Below are 20,461 nucleotides of genomic sequence, written 5' to 3' on the forward strand. Positions count from 1 at the left end.
TGGACTCTCTTTGGTTCTAGGCTCCCCTAAACCCCGTTCGGGCGCCCAAGACCCCGGACGGTCATCCTCGTGCATGTTTCCCTTGATTTACCTTAATGTCACATTTAATGTCACATTTAATGTCACATTTCCTTTCCCTTAAGAATCGGTTTCGTCCTCGAAAACGATACTTGGAAGGCCTAACTGTAAATTGGGAAACCTTTTCTTTAAAGTACTTACTCGATCCCATGTTGAGCTTTCTTCTGAACAATCTTTCCACTTAACCAAACATTCTTGATAAATAGTATTCCTTGTTCGTCTATTACGAACATTTAATATTCTTTCTGGTTCATGTGGATTAGATTGGTCATTTAATAGCTCCTCAATGTCATCATTTAAGATTAGATTATCCAAATCACCCAGCTTCTTTCTTAATTTACTTACATGAAAAACTGGATGTATTTTACTACCAGCAGGTAGTTGGAGCTTGTAAGCCAATTCTCCCACCTTTTTAAGTATTATGAAAGGACCACAATACCTTGGTGAAAGCTTTGGACATTGTTCCTTTTTCATAGTTTTAGTTTGTTCAGGCACTTTAAGATAGACCAATTCTCCTTCTTCAAAGGAGATGTCTCTTCGGTGAGGATCTGCATATGCTCTAGCTCGATTTTGAGCCTTTTTAATATTTTCTTGAGCAAATTTTAACATACTATTCATATCCTCCAAAAAGTCTTTAGCTGCATGAACCTTTTCCTTATGCAGTCCTACTGCAAAAGAAGCTCTGGGTTGAAACCCATACATTAACATAAATGGACTATATCCAGTGGAAGAGTGCTTGGCACTATTATATGCAAACTCTGCTATCGGTAAATACTCTTCCCAATTAGTTTGCCTTTTACTTACATATGCCCTAAGCATATCTTCAAGGATTTGGTTAACCCTTTCATTTTGCCCATCAGTTTGCGGATGATCCGCCGTACTCATGCTAAGTTTAGTATCCAACTTCCTAAATACCGCACGCCAAAATTGACTATCAAATTTCCTATCCCGATCAGAAACTATATTTGCCGGAAGGCCATACAATCGGTATATGTTCTCTATGAACAATCTAGCCAATTCTGGTGTTTTAACATCAGTTGAAGTTGGAATGAACCTAGCCATTTTGGTTAACCTATCCATAATCACCCACACAGAGTCGTGCCCCCTCTGTGTTCTAGGTAAAGCAACAATAAAATCCATGGAGATACTCTCCCATTTTCTTGAAGGAATCTCTAGTGGATGGAGAAGTCCTCCCATTTTCAATCTTTCAGCTTTATTAACCTGGCATTTATTACATTTGACCACATAGTCAAGGATGTCCTTATTTATTCCAAGCCAATAGAACTGCCTTTTAATAAGACTATAAGTCTTATTAACTCCTGGATGTCCCGCGCTAGGGGTATCATGACACTCAAAGAGTATTTGGCGCCTTATTTTTGTATCTTTCGGGACACATACCCTACCCTTGTAGAGTAAATAACCATTATCAATGGTAAAATTCTTCCACTTGAATCCGGTTTGAGCAACCCCTAATGTTCCATTTCCTTGTTGAATATCCTTAGATATTCCTTCTTCAGTAGAAGCACTTTCATTTGGATCCCCATTTTTTATTGCTTCCCATATGTTGGAATATGACAGATCAACCTGGGATTTCCCTTTTAAGGATTCAAGCAAGTTGAAAGTGAACTGAGTAAAACTCAATTCATTAATGATGGGCATTCTGCTGAGTGCATCAGCTACTATATTATACTTTCCTTTTCTATATCTTATCTCATAGTCGAACTCTTGGAGGAGTTCGGCCCATCTGGCTTTACGCCCGTGTAAATCCGGTTGATCATTAAGCCACTTAATGCTTTCATGATCCGATAAAATCAAAAGTTTGGCACCGTACAGATAGTGCCTCCATTTCTTCATTGCATGTACTATTGCATACAGCTCCCTCTCATAAACAAAATAATTCTGTTTTGCACGGTCTAATTTCTTGCTTTCAAAAGCAACTGGTCGATCTTCTTGTAATAAGACCGCGCCTATTGCCTTGTCACTGGCATCAGCTTCAACCACAAATGGTTTATTGGGATCCACTATTAATAGTACTGGAGCTGTAGCAATAGCTACCTTAAGTTTTTGAAAACTTTCATATTGGTCTGTTCCCCAATCAAAACTCTTTCCTTTCCCTTTAAGTTGGTTTGTCATTGGAACATCTATTTTGGCATAATCTCGAATGAATCTACGATAAAATCCAGATAAACCTAGGAAAATCTGCAGCTCTTCCAGGTTCCTTGGAGATGGCCATTCAATAATTGCCCTTACTTTTTCTAGATCCATGTTGATTCCCTCTTTCGAGATAATATACCCCAAATATTTGACCTCTTGTGCAAAGAATTCACATTTAGTTTTCTTCGCATAAAGGAAATGTGTTCTTAACAGTTGGAATACTAATTGTAAGTGTTCCAAATGTTCTTCTCTTGATTTACTAAAGATCAAGATATCATCCAAGAAGGCTACTACAAAATGTCCTAGATAGGGCCGTAACACATTATTCGTCAGTTTCATAAAGGTAGTTGGTGCATTGGTGAGGCCAAAAGGCATCACCAAAAAACCATAATGCCCGTATCTAGTACGAAATGCTGTCTTGGGAACATCTTGTGCCTTAATTCTTACTTGATGATAGCCTTATCTTAAATCTATCTTTGTGAAGAATTTTGCCCCTTGCAATTGATTAAAAAGATCTTCCATTCTGGGCATAGGAAATTTATTCTTCACTGTTATTTTATTAAGTGCTCTATAGTCAACACAAAGTCGCGTAGAACCATATTTTTTCTTTACTAATAAAATTGGTGAAGCCCAAGGTGAATTACTGGGTTGTATAAACCCTTTATCAAGGTAATCCTTAATTTGTCTTTCAACTTCTTGATGTTGTGTTTCACTTAACCTATACGGTGATTTAGAAATACGGTGGTATCCCATATTTTATTATCTTGACCTTGCATTATACGAACAACATATTGATGCCCACTCTTTTGTTGGGGAAGTTTCAATTTTTTGACAAGTGCATAATTTATAAAATTATGTGTAGCATAGTCATCAATCATGACTCTAACCCTCTTTCCAGTTGTCAATCCATGTACTCTAACTAAATCATGTGGCCCAAAAGTAGGCTGCCACATAGAAGTTGACATACAACACTTGTGTTGTACATCCATGTGCAAGACCTCTAAAGATTTATACCTTTCATGCCCCTTTAATTCTAAGGTCTGCACTACATGGATTTGTTTTTCTTTTCCCTTGCGCTTGTCCTTATCCTTTCCTTTGTCTTCCCCCTTTTTCTTTTGAGGACAATTCCAAGCAGCATGGTTAGGGGATAGACAATTGAAACACAACTTTTCTTTTTTGGCCTTATCAAAGTCATCAGGACTTAACTTTGGCCTCACATATTGTTTCTTTTCAAAAGGTTGTTTTTTACCCTTTAAAAATGGCATTTTTCTTTTAAATTTGCCCACAAATTTTGAGGTTTCCAATTCCTTAGACTTGGGCTCCGTATCAGTGAGACTAGTGAGTGTACCTGGACGCATACTATCTTCATTAATTAATGCAAATTTAATTGCCTCTTCCAGCGTCTTAGGTGAACTCCTTTTTACTTTCTTTTTACAGGCTTTATCTAGTCCCCTAATGAATCCTCTTGTTTTTTGAAATTCATCTATTCCTTCCAATTTGAGGATTATCTCACGATATTCCTCCAGATATGTCAGCAGGGGTCTTCCCTTTTGTCTGACATAATCCCAATCTTCCCAATTTCTTTCCATTTCATTTTTAGGAAGGAATTCTTTCAAAAAGACGGATTCAAATTGAGTCCAAGTTTCAGGTATTTTATTTGCCTCCTTTAAAGTTCGCCACCATTTATATGCTTTGGGCCCCAAAGTTAAACTAGCCTCCAGTGCTTGGAGATGTGGTGGAGTATTTTTAAGTTTATGTAAATCTTCCCATTTTTGGAGGAAATTAAAGATTGTATCTTTATTTCTATCTTTTTCCTCCCCGTGAAACTGAGGGGGTTTCATATCCTTTAGAACTGGATTATCCCTCAACTTGTGGTGGGGTTTCTTAGGATCTCGCATAGTCACATCTAAATCTTTCGATGAAGATGGGACATCCGAGGTTTCTATCTTATTTTTATCTCTTTTTAACAATAAAGTTAATTGTGATTTTATTTCAGTGAGTGTTTGAGTTAAAAATTCCATTTGAACCCCCTGAGCCTGTACACGAGCAGTAAGATCATCAAATTGTTCTCGTGTAGCAAAAAATTCTTCCCACTGTTCTTCTTGCATTTTTTGGTTCATGGGGATCTACCATAGGGTGGTCCCCAGAACTAGAACCTTCCATAACTCCCTCTTTCCCTTTTTCTGCCATTAATACACTTGAATTGGAGAGCAAAGATAAGAAATTTGCATACAAAGTAAAGTACTTCCCTGGTTTTAATAATAGGGCAGCTGCTGCTGGATTTATTAGTAAGCCCGAAGAGTGAGGAACAAATTTTGCCTTCCCGGACTAAAGCAGTGAAGCAATCATGTTGCAAATGAAGTTTCCGGACTTCAATAGTATATCATTTGACGTTTTTCCATCCGTCCTATGACGTTTTTCCGTCCGTCCCACAGCAGTCGCCTCACGCACAGCAGTCGTCTCACGTTTCTGGCGCACAGCAGTTCTGGCGCCTTTCCTCACGGCCATCTCAGTCGACCATCGTCTGATGCTCCGCCTTACGCCTTTCCTCTGCCCGCTACATGTCACACTTACGTGACGTGGCACGTCTTACGCCTTTCACTTTCCCTTACGGCCTGTCACGCTTCCACGGCGTATCCCTTTTCGGCCAGTACTAACATATGACGGGTGACGTATCCGTCATTTCGCCTAGCCTCAGATGCAGTACTAACATATGACGGGTGACGTATCCGTCATTTCACCTGGCCTCGCTTGAAAGGAACTTCACGAATGGCTCTGATACTAATGTCACACGATTGACAGGAGGCTCTGGAGAAGACGATCAAGAATAGAGAAAAAGTCATTCGATTCTTACTATTCTTGGACTCTCTTTGGTTCTAGGCTCCCCTAAACCCCGTTCGGGCGCCCAAGACCCTGGACGGTCATCCTCGTGCATGTTTCCCTTGATTTACCTTAATGTCACATTTAATGTCACATTAATGTCACATTAATGTCACACTCAATCTCAAGAAACTTGGGTATGTTCTTTGTATCTTTTATAGCCACGCGTACCTTCGGGACTCCTGTAGCTATCACTGCATCCGTAAAGTATGGAGGAAGAGCTATGCCGAAAAGCGGTCCAAAGTCCTCCACTAACTGATGATACTCTACCGCCAGTCCGGGGAAAAGAAGGGTGACTGGGTGTCTAGGAAACGTGTTGTGGAGCGAAAAAAAAACTCCTCCACTGTGAAGCCACTATACGAGGGAACTATGTAAATGACTCCCTTCGTGGAGGCATAAGGTGAGCTATCCAGTAGATCGGGGGCTGCATCCACGAAGGTAAGTCAAACCATGAAGATCTTCGAGGTAGGAAAGAGCTTTGAGGTACCACGCGATAGCTGTAGATAGGTGGCGAAGGCTGGAATCAAGTGCCAGATGGTGGCAAATGGAGAGGGGAAGCTCTGACCGCGATGTGCTAGGGTGTGGGTAGCAGAGATATGACTCCTGAAACCTGCAAAAACAAGATTGATGAAGAGTGGTGGGTTGCATGTCTATTGATAGAAAGTTTGGGGTACTCAAGTTAGGGTTTTGCATGTGGGACACAATATCTCCCTAGGATCATGTTTCTTTTTAAAATAAGATAGTTTCTTAATTAATGTGCATGTTTTGGGATTGTTTAAGTGATGCTAATGCATTTTTAGCTCAATGGAATAGCTCTAGAAAAACTAGTGTGCCTAATGTGTGATAAATCCGCTCTATTAAGGGCTAACCTCGAAGGGGATTGAGGGCTCGTTCATCATATTTGGTATTGGAGTGGTCCACTCTAGAGAATTGTGTAATCTTTCAAGGTGTTGGGTGTTGGTCAAGGAAAGTGAAACCTGTTTCAAAGAAACCCAATAACTCAGAATGTTAAATTGAGGCCTTTGATAGTGACAAGAGGCATGTCGTGGAAGATACTTCAAGCTTGAGTATAACCAAAGAACCTACTAGAGTAAGAAAGATTGATTGGTTGAAAGGAGATGATGCCTCTCATGAGAAGGCTCTATAGGAGCTTGAAAGACGGATTGCTACCATCAAAGAAAACCAATTGTGAATGCTGAAATAGATGATTGGGTCGTGAAGGACTCTTGATCAAGGTGATTTTGATGCTCTTGATGTGGAGAGTGACATGAAAAGAGGAATTGCGAAAGTTTATGGTGTTGGTATTGCCGAAACTTGTAGAATACTATGAAAGAGTAGGGATCCCCTCTCAACCGTGGATGTAAATGTCGAAGGAGAAAGAGGAGCTTGATATTGGTTTTCGTGTGGTGCCAAGAACCATGATGATAAAGAAGATGAGGATGAAGCACCCCAACTAGAAGAGCAAGGTAGAAGTCACCACCTTGATAGCATCAAGAGAGATGTTGCACGATTCTCATCAGGAAGGGAATCTCCCATGTTGGTAGAAGAGAAAATCTCCTAGGAAGATGAAACCGTGAAAGGAACAGTATGCAGCCAGAGGAAGGGCTGATGCGAACTTGAATGTTAGTCCTATACTAAAATACAAAAAGCCAATAAGAGAGATCAGAATCTTCAAAATAGAGGTTAGTAGTGAGATGCTCCAAAGCAAAACAAAAGAGAAAATAAGAGGTAAATGAAAAAAGAATGTAATGAGTGTGTAGGAGTGAATGCATCGGAAGACTCAAGAAGAAAATACCAAGGATGTGGCCACTATTGCGTATGTCCATCAGCAGGTTGTTTCCAATTAAACACTTGACAAGATGGAGTAGTCCTAGATGGAGGTGTAGAGGATGATCTAGGGATGGATCAGAGTGACATGGAATGGCCATTTTTTAGCTTCTCGTCCAAATTCCAACCTATCCTCCAACTGTCCCAATCCCATCCCCTTGTTAGAGCCCCCTTTGGTGGTGACAGGGAATGGCCATTTTCTAGCTTCCCGTCCCAATTCCAACATATCCTCCAACTGTCCCAATCGTGTCCCCTACAGGCTATTGGGGCTATCCATGTGCCATGTGTCCAATGATGATTAAGTTAGAGAGAGAAAATGTGGTAGCAAGAGGAGGCATAGCCTCACTGGACTGTCCAATAAGAGTGGAGGTAGTTGCAGTAGATTGGTGAGGTTTCTTAGGAGAAAGACCTTAGGCCATGCTACTACACTCCTCATCCACATGGCCCGATCTTTGATAGTGTGTGTAAAACCTTATTTTATTAGAGAGTTTTTGCCAATTTTTTTTTTTCTTTGTTTCAGTCGGATGAAGGGGTGTCATCCTTGTTTTAGCTTGCCTTTGTATCTTGTGAGTTCTTGCCACTTTTGGTTTTCCCTTGCTAAGACAAGGCAACAAAACCCCCTTTAAATAAGAGTATGTGGAGGGGTTCTTGTGTACGTGATCGTGTAGCTCTGCTTAACGCAAGAACAGACACTCAAACTCATAGAATTTCCATAGTTCAGGTAACAAGATGATGTGTTGGATGAAGTTGAAGTATTTTCTAGGTAGCTTTTTCAAAGAGAATGTAACTTGATTTGTCATCTAACTTTGGAGAGCCAGTATTGGTGAACTTGGTGAGTAACCATCTATATTCAACCAACTTGTCTTCATATCATCCTCTTCCTTAATGGAAGCTCAAAGTCGAGATTAATATGCCGAGTGCCATCTTTTGCTACATAGCGACAATGAGATAAACTTCAATGCTCAAATGCAAGGGGAAAATGCTATAACTAAGAGTAAAACTTGGGAAATAACTCTTGCAGAAGCTCAATATTGGTTGTGGCATTGCAATCTCTCCATTGATAGATGTGATGAGGGTGAGCCGAATGGCATAGGTTCTAGAACAACGAGGGTGAGCTTGTCAAGGGTCTGGCAAAGGGTCTAGACCAACAACTAGGTCCTAAAGAACTTGAGATTCAAGCACTTGTTGACCAAGTAGTGAAATTCAGCCTGTTAAAATGAGTCTTCTTTGGGAAGGCATTCTTCGCAGTAGCAAGATGAGTGGTTGTGTTGTAAGAAGAATAATGTGGGTAGGGTGGGGGAGTGGAGTATATGTGAAATTAATAAAGTGCACAATGGATCCAAAAGTGGGAATGGACACGACTAGGCGTGGGTATGGTGACCGGATAAGTAGCCCATGGAGGAGAGATATAGGGACACGTTGTCGTCGTGTTGGGGGTTGAAGGTCTTCCACCGGGGTTTAGAGCAGAAGAGGAGTGTGGGATTCAAGGTTAGGAGAAGGAGAAAAGATCGGGGTTTGATAAGATTTGGGTTTTTGAGATGACTTAGTTGAAGAAGATCTCAAGCTTTTTCTTTTATTTAGCTTACATGAAAGGAATGAAAGACTTTGTCTTGACTACATCAAATGCATATGGGGATAATAAGCCAATACATTTAGGGATAATCTCAGATTTAATCCAAATGCATATTCCAAATGCAAGCACAAACGGTTTCTATTTCATGAACATGAATGGATAACAACTCCAAGATACAAGTATTTTGATGGTAGACTCAATTACATCCAAGACATAGATCAAAAACTCATGAATTGCATTGATAAAGCATAAAATTTACTTCAGCCCTGTTTTAAAACAGTAATTTCCAGCCCATAATCAAGCTCCAAAAGTGCCCATAAACCCAAGAATAAGCTTCTCTAATCATTCACAAATGAAGCCCTGATGTTAAGAGGTCAATTCCTTCTCTTACAACCATATAGATCACTTATCTACTCATCAAAATGGACAAGAACAGTGGGCTGCCCTGTTTATGACTGGTTTTTCCAGTCCAAAACAGCCCATACACCTTCAAAATCCTCCCCTTTGCTTGCCCCCAAAGTCACTCAAGTACTTGGGTACAAGACGGGCTTCATTGGACCATGAATATGGTAAAAGAATGAAAGAAGACGTACATAAGAGCAGGCTGAATACTTTTTCTCAGGTTTCCACCTTTTATGGACTGTCATACCACTCATTTTCGTCATACCAAATGGACGGGCAAGAAGAGCTCTCACCTTTCTTGTTTGTATCTCCTTCTTCAGCTTCAGTTTGCCTTGAGTTTGCATGCTTTGGAGCATGCACCATAGCCCACAGCTCATCCTCCATCTGCCACAGGTATGCAGGCCCATTTTTTGCGCCGAAAAATGCGGGTTGCATCCTCTTTAGCTTCCACTCTTCATTTTGACCATTTAGGTCACTTATAAGTCATATAAGACCATTATTTCAGGTCCCACACAAACCTAGTGGACTTTTGGCACTTCTCTTGATTTCCAAACAAATTTTCCTCTTGAACCAATGTGATTTAGCCTGCAAACTGTCAATTACCTCTAGTTGATCAAGTTGTGGGTTCCCATAGACTTAATTTTCGTCAATATACATGGTACAACTGAAAATTGTATGACAGTTACAAAAGAACTCATGAAACTAAGTGATATTTAAGTCGGTTGTTGGGTAACAATGACTGAATTATGTATAAAAGTTCCTCATGTGAATCCTAATAAAGTTCTTCTGCAAACATAAGAATTCTATGATTTATATTATGATTTATATTATGAAAAGGTTATCATGACTATTCTTGCAATGTTTGGAAAAGGATACCTTTGTTTTTGTGGATTGATCAAATAAGTCTTAAATGCTTTTGCATTAAACGGATTGTTGGGATGTGATTTGGATGATTATCCCAATTGCTTGTGTTTGATGGTAAATGCATGGCAGGGGTCAATGATGACAAGTTGCCACAGGAAAATATAGGAATATTTTCTTGGAAGATGATATTAGGTTGATTGCTTGGATTGTGCTTGATTCTTAATTGGATTAATTAAGGACGGATATTTTGCGCAGGTGGATCATCTCCAAGGTCATGCCGCGTTTCAACCCGAGAGGGCACTGCTCGATTCACGGGCCGAAGGTCGAGTGGTAAAAAGGCCAACCACGGAAAGTGTATCTCACTCCTAGATCGCTTGGGGTCAGTGGAGCTTTGGACATCCCTTGCCTAGTCCAAAACGGAGTTGTAGACTGCCGTGAGCCCAACGTCTAGGGCGTTGGAAGATCCTATTCTAGATAATGGATGGAAATTAGGGTGCCATGTGATTTGGACCGGATACTTCTGTTGGACAGAAGGGATACATAATTTCTCTTGTATGGGCAGGAGACAAAGATTAACTTGAAGATAAGTTAAGGAACTTGGTTGAACTTGTTTGTCAAAGGATTGCTTGCTCTGTATTCATGTTTGTGGTGTAAATTACGTAAACGAACCTTGTTCCCCAAAAGGCTTAATTAAGGAAGCTAATTTTAAACGTCGCACATAAATGTGATAGGGCCTAATGAGATAACTAAAGAAAGCCTATTGAGGGAAGCGGGTGGGCTGAACCTCCGACGGGTCTGTCCTACGACAGGGTGGTCCTAGAGAACTGGGAGGCTTCTCATAAGGTTTTACCGTCATTCGATCTTTAGGCAGTGCTAGGTTAGAATCCGATTCATACTGTTTTAGGGGACCGGAATAAGACTATGCCTTACGGGTAGGGAGGTTGAGGAGTGCATCCCTCTTGTTTCCCATTCTCTTTGAGCCAAGTGCGGCATGGATCTCCTTCGGCTTGGGTATTTTTGCGTAAAGTAGGATGTCCAAAACCCGACTCTAGAATGTTGTCAGGAGACCTTGATTACTAGGAACCCGGATTTCAGGTCGATCTTAGTAGGTTCCGGCCCTGAACGTTCTGTTGCGAGGTAGACTCGGGAAACCCTAGGCGTGACAAACCTCGGAACATTCCATGAGAGTGCCGGATGGCGACTCTTAGATTTGTTTCTTGATGGACCGCTAAAATGTGCTTGAACAGCCCATGGGCGCTGATAGGCGTGCACATTACAGGGGATCAAAAGAGGGTGTGATGGGAGGGATGTATGCAACCCTTTCTTAGCGGCTCGAACTGTTTATAAACAGCCCTCTTCCACTTCAATCACCACCCTCAACTTTCAAGCCTTCTCCACTGAAGCCTCAAGCCTCCACCACTTGCTCCAGAGTCAAGCTCACTAGTGATCTCCACCTCTTCCTCTTCCTTCTTCTTCTTCTTCCTCTTTCTTCTTCTTTCTCTTTCTCTCTACTAAGCTACCACCTTCTCTTCCTCTTCCTCTTCCTCTTGCTTCCAACTTCCAAGTTCCATCCTACTCTTGCTTCTCCTCTTCTTCTCTTTAATCTTAAGAGTCACAACTTACAAGTTACTCCATACCACTTTCTCTTACCACATCCTCTTCCACCTCTATTACCACCTCCTCTCTACACCTTGACCTCTCTCACCACATCCATCTCCAACTCCTCTTCACTATGCCTAAAACCCTTCATGAAGCCTTTTCTCTTTATACCTCACACCTTGAGAAAGCTACGAATCACACAAATGCTTATTGTTGAACTTGCAAGTGTTGCGGCAAGGTCCAAACAAGTAGTGTGACATGGTTTCTCATCCACTTGTCCAAGATAGGTGGAGAATATGGTCCATACCCAAAGATCCCTCAAGCAATGGCCAACGATATCATGAAGAAATATTCCCCCATTTTAAAGGCATTGGGCAATGTATTCTCTAGTATGGTGCAAGCTCAAGAGGAGATAGTCTCCCTTGACATATGAAGGTGGGCTACTCCTTGAGGCATTATAATTGGCAACAACAAAGGTAGGAGTTAGAAGCTATGTGAGATGTGTTTGGAAGCTCCTATGCTCTGATTGCTCGTATTTCAAAGGATCCTCATGCTTGAGAGCCAGAGTATAATGAGCATGGCAATCTCCTTAGTGATGGGGATTTTGTTCCACACACGTTAGACTCATCTCATGATAACCATAAGTCTCATTTGAGTGATAGGTTTGAGGACTCATCTAAGTAGTAGCCTTGGCAGCCTCTATCAAAAGATGACGTACCAGCGAGACAACAGGGTTTGCGGGGAGGAACACGGAGTGAACTTGGCAAACATGCAGAAGAGAAGAGAAGAGAAGAGAGAAGAAACTCTCATGAATGGAATGATGAAGTTCTGAATCGTGGAGTGAATGTGATACAAGGGAACAAGGGTGCTGTAGCACAAGGAAGATGATGAAGACAGCCACGAACCATGAACCGCAATGTCCTCCTGAAGGGGTGTGAGGGTAGTGGAGAGGCTGGAGAGGAGAGGTGATGGACTGAATGAATCAGCCGTAGTTAATGAATGAGAGAGTGGCCTATAAATAGGCACAATCAGTCTAGGATGGTGCCCCTTTTTGGGGCTGCAAACCCTAAATGCAAAACGCAAAAACGCAAAAACGCAAAGTGCGGGTGAAGGGTTTCTCAACACCTTCTCTCAAGCCCAAAAGGGGGAACAAGAGAAGAGTGAGGTGGAGATACAATGCTACATGCTGACGAATGCTCATGCAGCAGGTGCCACTTGGACAATGTTCCTCGTGGGAAAATTGTTCACTTGCCCAAGCACCCTAGTACAAAGATGATGAAAACATGCAATGCATAGGAGGAATGTCGGACTTTGTGTGGTGCTGAGAACCATAAGGATATGCCTGTACTCGATCTCAGGAGGTGGCTCCATGTTGACCAAGTGACCAAGGCAATAAGAGAAGAGGAGGAAGAAGATGTAGAGGATCCCTAAGATCCAAGATTTCCACCGGAAAGGGAACCTACAGTAAAGAACAATAGACAAAGTGAACTGGAGAACTCGAAACCGAACCTCAGGAGAGAAGACACTAGCTCCATGCATCCATGCTGGAAGAAATATGAAGGCGTCATCACTAAGTCGCGGTTGAACCTCCAAGGTCTCGATCTAGGTGATACCTGAAGATCCTGGTTGGGTATTAGTAGAAGAGATGACTGGTCAAAGACAACCACCCCAAGAAAGTAGAGAATGGGTGAAGAAATTCATGTGGAGTAGGTTCCCCCTCTCGGGTGGGAGGTGGAGGGGCCCCCGCTGAAGTCGAAGAAGAAGTAGATGCCCCCGCTGAGGGCAAAGAAATGACATCCCCCTCTGAAGTAGATAGGGAATCCAAAAACTCATGAATCACGGACTCCAAAATGTTTGACGACAAAGGAAGTGCTGCCGGTCGTGCCGAAGAAGGTATCTGGGGTCCTGAAGAGGAAGCCAGAAAGCACCTAGAAGTGGCCTCTCGAACCTGAGTGGAAGAGGGTGGGGAAGAAGGAGGCTGAGGATGAGCCAAGGGTGGGGAAGGGTGGGGCTTAGAATGAGCAAGAGGTGGGCAACGGTTGCTGTCTTTTTAGTGGAGCAGACTGGGTAGCCAAAGAAGAGGAAGGAGTCGAGCAGCCACTATCTCTCGAAGGAGCGGACTGACAAGGAGACGGTATCAAACAATCACTGTCTCTCGGTGGAGCGGATTGTAGATCCGTAGGTCGTGGAAGCCATTGTACTTGAAAATAAGTGGGAGAAGACTGCCGTTGGCATTGGGACGATCTCTAGGAGGTTGTAGTGCCAATCGATCCTCCATGTGCTCGAAAGGACTTAGTGCGTATCAGATGCGTCTTATTGCCTTAAGCATAATACTCTGATAGCCGATGTAGAATAATCTTTGTGTTCAGAAAGGAGAGGTGGCACAAGGAGTGCCTGGTGGAAGACGTATATACTCCGGAGGGGTGGGGAGCAAAGATCGAAGTCGGCAAGCATCGGTGGTGTGTCCGGTGATGCCATAGTAGGAGCACCCAGTAGTCTGGTTATCTATTGGTAAAGAAGCCATGGATACCAGTGTGCCTTGCTAAAGAACAAAGAGGTCAGCCACCATGAACCATGAACCGCAATGTCTGCCTCAAGGGGTGTGAGGACAGTGTGAAGCATGAACCGCAATGTCTGCCTTAAGGGGTGGGAAGGCAATGGAAGGGATGAAAGTGAGTTGCTAGTGGGAGGAGGATACGACCAACAGTAGAAGGTTGCAACCAGTAGAAAAATGCAGGTGAGGAGAGAAAGTCTAAAAACGTAGGTAGCAGGAGAGAAAGACTAAAAACGCAGGTAGGACAGCCTGCAGGAGAGAGAAAGACTAAAAACGTAGGCATGACAGCTTGGAGGAGAGAGAAAGACTAAAAACGTAGGCAGCAGGACTGTGATGATGTGGCAGGCTGTATGACAGCAGGTCTGCATAGGAACAGCTGTTGCGTGACTGAAATTAGCTCCAAACTGCGTGAAGAGGGCTGGAAATCAAGCGCCAACTGATGGAGACAACTTCAGCTGAGATGTCCTCCGTGAACGGGGTGTGGGCAGCAAGCTGAAACACCTGAAATCTGCAAAAACGAGATGTTGATATAGCGGAAGAAGAGGAGAAGTGGATGCCGAACCTACCATCGGTCTTTGCCTTCACTGGAGTAGAGGATCTTCGTTGCTAGGTGAGCAAATCCAGCTCTGATATCATGTCAAAAGATGACGTACCAGCGAGACAATAGGGTTTGTGGGGAGGAACAGGGAGTGAACTCGGCAAACATGGAGAAGAGAAGAGAAGAGAGAAGAAACTCTCATGAGTGGAATGATGAAGTTCTGAATCATGGAGTGAATGTAATACAAGGGAACAAGGGTGCCGTAGCACAAGGAAGATGATAAAGACAGCCATGAACCATGAACCGCAATGTTCTCCTGAAGGGGTGAGGGTAGTGGAGAGGCTGGAGAGAAGAGGTGACGGATTGAATGAATCAGCTGTAGTGAATGAATGATAGTGGCCTATAAATAGGCATAGTCAGTCTAGGATGGCGCCCCTTTTTGGGGTTGCAAACCCTAAACGCAAAGTGCAGAAACGCAAACTACAGGTGAAGGGTTTCTCAACAACCTCCGCTATGTAGATGCTTTTTAAGTCTTGGCATTTGTATCTTCTGCTTTTTTGTACTTGATTCTTATGTATGATCTTGTCACTTGTGACCTACCCAAGACTCCTCTTTGACCTATTAAACATGCCTTCAATCTTATAAATAAAATTGGAGTATACATTTTGTCTCAACCACTTGTTATGTTCATGAAGTATTGTTGAAACATGAAACTTGACTCTCATATGCATTTGTGATTTTTAAAGGTTAAAACTAAGACTCATGTTAAAACACCTCGACATTTTTTTGTATATGTTTGGTATCGTACTAAGTCCTTGGACTAGATGGATTGGGCAGATTGTACCTAACTACCCTGAACGTGATACTGGTCTTGGCTGAAATGAAGAAGATGGTTCGCCCATTGTCCCAAATGTCGAATGTCTTGCATGATCGAAGAGGTGATCAATCTCATCAATTGGTCCAATGGTAGCAAAGTTGGTAGGAGGGGTATAATCTTGACTATACGTGATGCACAAGCACTCTTCAATCTCCTCTGTCATCTTACTAAAATATGAAACAAGAGAAGAAAAATAAGGTGAAGGTGAAGATGGGGTGTTGTCTTTCTCGTTGAGTCCATAATGCCTCCTTAGGGCCTTCAATGATGGAGAAGCCTGATAAGACATCTCGGGATCTTGAGAAAAAGTTTTCTGATACGTTACGAATGAATTATGTGCCATTAGTATACCTCGTATAAAACCAAGCCTCCACAATATCCATAGGATATTCTTTACAAGAGCATCGGCTCTTGTACCATGTGAAGATGTCATTTGAAGATGTGCTAGGGTTTGCATTGAGGAAACATAGAAAACTTGACCACAATTGAGACATAAAGACCGAGACAATGACATGGAAAACTCAAACCCCAAATGCAAAATTCAAAACTCTAAGTGCAAAATCATAAACACAAACAAAGAATTAATGCTGTAAATGAATGAGAGAATGTGAAAAATGCTCAAGGGCAAAGTTTTCCAACAACTGGTGGTTCTCATGGGAGTGAGCTAAGGGAGGTGTCGATGTGTATTGTCCATCAGAGATGGATCTTGAGTGCAGCAACCACCAGTCAAAGCAGAGGCTGATGAAGAAAAGTGTTGGAAACACAAAAACAACCTACTGAAGATGATGGTAGCTGATTAGTGGCAACAATGGGAGGCAAGGTGATAGCATAGACCACATAGTAGCAGTCATTGAGGGTTGGATATCTAGTGGAAGAGGGTTGATGGCCAAAACTTGTAGAATGGTGGGTAGCCTATATATATAGATGTGGAACGTTCCTCCCAAACTAAGGTTTTGTATGTGGGACACAGAAACTCTTTAGAATTGCTCCCCATTTTACGAATCTTTTGGTAATTTACGGTTTTGGAGCTGTTTTAAAGAGCTAATTGGTATGTAATGGATTTTTAGCTCACCAGACTCCATGTGGAAATTCCAATATTGTGACTCTTGAAGCCTCCATGAATCATGCTAGTAGGCCTAATCCACAACAAATCAACTCTATGGGGGTTGACCCTCCAAGGGGATCAGGGGTTGGCTTGTCACAACATCTATACGGAGGTATTGGTGTACCCAATGTAGAAATTACATGCCACAGTCCATAGAATTTGAGCAAGGAGTAGAGAAGATACAGCAAATATGAGAACAAAAACTACTTCAATTTCAAATGAATTGATACAAAGATGGCTTTGTCCACCTGTCTGTTTCTATCGTGAAGCTTAGATGGCAATCCAAACAAATGATAGGCAAAGAGCTTTAGGGTAGCTAGAAGAACTTTGACTGAGTGAAAGATAGATTGATGATGGCTTTGGAGGGGTCTTCCTTTTATAGCATGGGAAGACAGACCGATCATATTATGAACCTTCATAGTCGGCCAAGGAATATTCTAGGAAATATTCCCTTTACCATCAGGCCTCTGGGCATCGCCCAAATCCACATGAGAGGGGACCAACACCCTACAACTCAATACATTGTGCCTTGAGTTGTTACCAGCATAACTACTCTATCTAATCCAAAGGTAAGATTCACAAAGGTCACTTTTTGGCCATTTGGTTACATAAACCTCATTGACATACAAGTCAGGACCCAACCGTGCTCACACATGGCTTCTCCTCATAATGAGGGCCTTACAACTTACAGCACCATGGATCATTGGTGGCACCTATAAGGGTGGGGGTTGAGCATATCTAACATCCAAATGAGGCATCCTATAACTAATTTGCATGCTCTATGGTGTACCCTCGCATGTGTGGTGTCAAGTGGGTGCAGTCTAGAGGCATAGTCTCATGGAATGGCTGTTTTTGGATCCTCTATCCCCATTCCCAATTCCTGTTTCATGCCTATTGCATGTGACTATATAGTCATGTGGAACGGCAATTCATGGCCCTCTCCGTTCTTGTTCCTCATTCCCATTTCTTGTTCCATGTGACTATGTCTGGAAGCATACTTTATGTGTTGTTTGGTCTATTCTATGTCCCTTTCTGTTGTGCCTATTTTGTGCTACTTTTCAGGTTTTTACTCGAAGTCCTATGAAGGTTCATAACTCCATCTAGGAGCATGTGGTGTACCCAAAGAAAGCCACATTATACGGTCCGTCAAGGAATGGATCTTTCAAAAGTTGCAAACCCACTCTTGGGGGTGTAGCTGAAGAAGGCCCAATCGTATCATCTGCCAAGGAATGGATCTCTCCAAACCTGGTCTTTTGGATCCTACTGTAATCATGGGCACAGCAGCAGGAGGCGTGACCAACAGCTGCATCAGTCTCATGTGTGCTGATGATGATGTTGTGGCTCTTGGCTGTCCTGGAGCAAGCATGGCAGCAGCAGCAAAAACCATCATGATGGGTTTGAGGCCGGGAAGGATACTATCTACGTAAGACGATGATGATGGATGTGGCACAAAAGATCAATAATGGGGATGCATGTGGTTCTCGTCTTGGCCGCCCTAGGCAGGTATTGACCTCTCTCAGTTCATTTTTTGTATGTCTTTTAGCCCCTCAGCTTGTTGGGTTCTTCCATGATATGTTGAGAGGGGGGTGTTGAGAGTCCGTGTCAAGCTCCATATTGTGAATAGTTTGCACCACATCTTGGGTGTCTACTTTTTTTACTATGGGTCACATTCAGGTCAACCCACTTTGATCTAGGATGTCATCTGATTTTTCCCTCACCATCAAAATAACCAACTTTTTCTCCAATCCCTGTTTATAGACAACCTCAATTGCATATACTTCCATTCATTCTTCAGTATTTTGCAGCTGGAGCTCACGGCCTGGACATTTGCTTGTTCCCGCCATTCTCTTGTGTTTATTCTCATTTCCCTGTTCACCCTTCTTGGTACCTGTTTCCATCAGGTCTTGTGCCCAACATCAGCTCCCTTGTTTTGTGGCATTAAAAGTGCTTCTTGATGCAACCTTCAGGTGTTGATTAGTTGAAACCATGGTTATGTAGTATGGAACTTGCTCGTGTTAGTTTCAATATAAACATGAGTGAATACTTTAAATCCATTTAACTACCTTCGTGGAAATACATGACATTTGTAAGTTTTGAAACTTATAATAATAGGTGGTTTTCATGTTTTTGTTCAGGGTAGAGTTCCAGTTCCAGCATAATGTTCGTGGAAGATCAATCTACGCACAGGGAACTGTCGATGCAGTGCTTTTCTTAGCAAAGCAGGTATGCTTCAGCTATGTAACTTATATGGCATAATCATAATCTTGCAGTTAAGGATGTTGTCTCTGCTGAAGTGTAACAGCCTTTATTATACTATGTTGGCAGATAAAGCAGAGGGCCAATCAGAAGTTGTACAACATGGTGGATGTTTTAAGAGGGGGAAACATGCGCTGAGATAATTTAATACCAACCACCTCCCACTAAAGTTTCCAAGGAGATGAATTTTTTTTGTCAAGATACGTGAATGAGTCAGGTCAATGGAATCCCAATGGGAGTATTGGTGAGGTTTTTAGGCAACCCTCAAAACCTCATAAAGAAGTTATTAGGTCTTGAGTTTTGAAGACTTACAAAGTGGAAACAAATCAGGAAAAGAGAATTTGATGACAATATCAGCCGTGGATTGTCAATGTGGCATCTCATAGAAGGTTTAAGAGATGGTCTGACAATGCAAATGACAGCTGATGACGGGCCTTTCATCTTTTGACCTGCTATGAAAAGGGGAATGGTATGGGGAAAATGCCATCAGGTTCTATCCTGTTTACCATGCTTAACCCTTCAGATGTCAAGCCATCCCCATCATCCCTGTGGGTACTAGCATAGTACAACATTTGGCATAAAGTATGTAAGACATGACCTTACTTTGTATTCAAGTATATATAGTCTTAGTAGTTCATGTGCTCTAGATATTTCAGGGTTTGTACAGACACTTTCAACTGGATTTTGCAGGTTTTTTCGAGAGATGATAAATTATTGGGCCTAAAGTTTGATACGGGAAAAATCAATGCTTCTTTTTCTCCCTTTTCTTTTTTCTTTGGGAGGTTTGAGTCTTGACAAGTATTTGGATTAGAAGTGCCCTTGGTATGATAACCAAACCATATGAGAGCATTGCAAAATAATTAGGCATTTATGTCCTTGATAGAGTTGATATGAATGTGAGAGAGAGGGGGGAGAGTTGCTCGGTTGTTTATTGGCCAAACCGCAAGTCTGAAGGTAGCATACTGCAATCGATTGTGTGCGCTATGGAATACCGCCAGAAAGATATCCAACTCGTCACACCTCCATTGCAATAGTATGTGGTCCCCCTAGTTTCGGCCTAGGTGGGTACTTTTGTTGGCCATTGTTTCTCTTGTGGTCACTTGGGTCACTTCATGGACAAAAGTCCAAACGGAAAGAATACCTTGGTGGATTAGCCCATGGGCAGAGACCCAAATACTCTTTCACCTTCTAAAGAGCAGTAAACTATATAGCTTAGTTAGTCCAAAGCCAAGCAATCAACTCCTTCCTCAGATTTGGAAACTTAGGGTTGGAATGCTCGTCACAGTAAGAGAAGCAAAGGAGACTAAAGTGTCCCCAATACCTACTGACCCTTTTTCCTTGCATAACCCCTTCCGCACTTATTGGCCTTGCCAAGACATCCTTTGATGCACCCATTGCTAGAGTTTCTACTACCTCCAAACAATTGCAATCACAACACTTCATCCAATTGTTGTGTGCTAGTGACCTAGAGATAGAGGATTTGTAGCACTCCAAAGAGCGAGAGCAACCATCGTGTGGCTTTGATCCATGACCCTTTGGCTTAGCTAGCCTTTGATGCTTCTGGTAGAGTTATCATTCCATGGGATTGCAAGTATCCAAGTTCCACCTCCCACATTGCAAATGTGCCTTCATTCTCATGGGTGGAACATCAGAGGCCCAACTCCTTTGCGGTGTTGCGGGACCTCCTTGAGGATGGTTTGTTGGAGACATTGGTAGCCAATGCATAGGGTGACGTGACAAAGTCCGAACAAAACTCT

At 42.3% G+C, this 20,461-nt stretch overlaps 1 protein-coding gene across 1 annotated transcript in view; it reads left to right on the forward strand.

Annotated features, from left to right (window-relative positions):
• LOC148021368 (putative 4-hydroxy-tetrahydrodipicolinate reductase 1, chloroplastic) overlaps window positions 1–19,339 on the forward strand; it is a 115,980-nt gene extending 96,641 nt beyond the window's left edge. Inside the window, exons 7-8 of the mRNA XM_087699226.1 lie at window positions 18,584–18,671; window positions 18,774–19,339. Of these exons, the coding sequence (XP_087555352.1) occupies window positions 18,584–18,671; window positions 18,774–18,842 (157 nt within the window). The 3' untranslated portion in view covers window positions 18,843–19,339. The remainder of the gene's footprint in view (window positions 1–18,583; window positions 18,672–18,773) is intronic.
• Window positions 19,340–20,461: the final 1,122 nt, after the last annotated feature.

Source organism: Lygodium microphyllum, chromosome 18, assembly GCF_053477565.2.
Source record: "Lygodium microphyllum isolate KBCC chromosome 18, Lygodium_microphyllum_v1.1.10, whole genome shotgun sequence".
NCBI classification, from domain to species: Eukaryota; Viridiplantae; Streptophyta; class Polypodiopsida; order Schizaeales; family Lygodiaceae; genus Lygodium; species Lygodium microphyllum.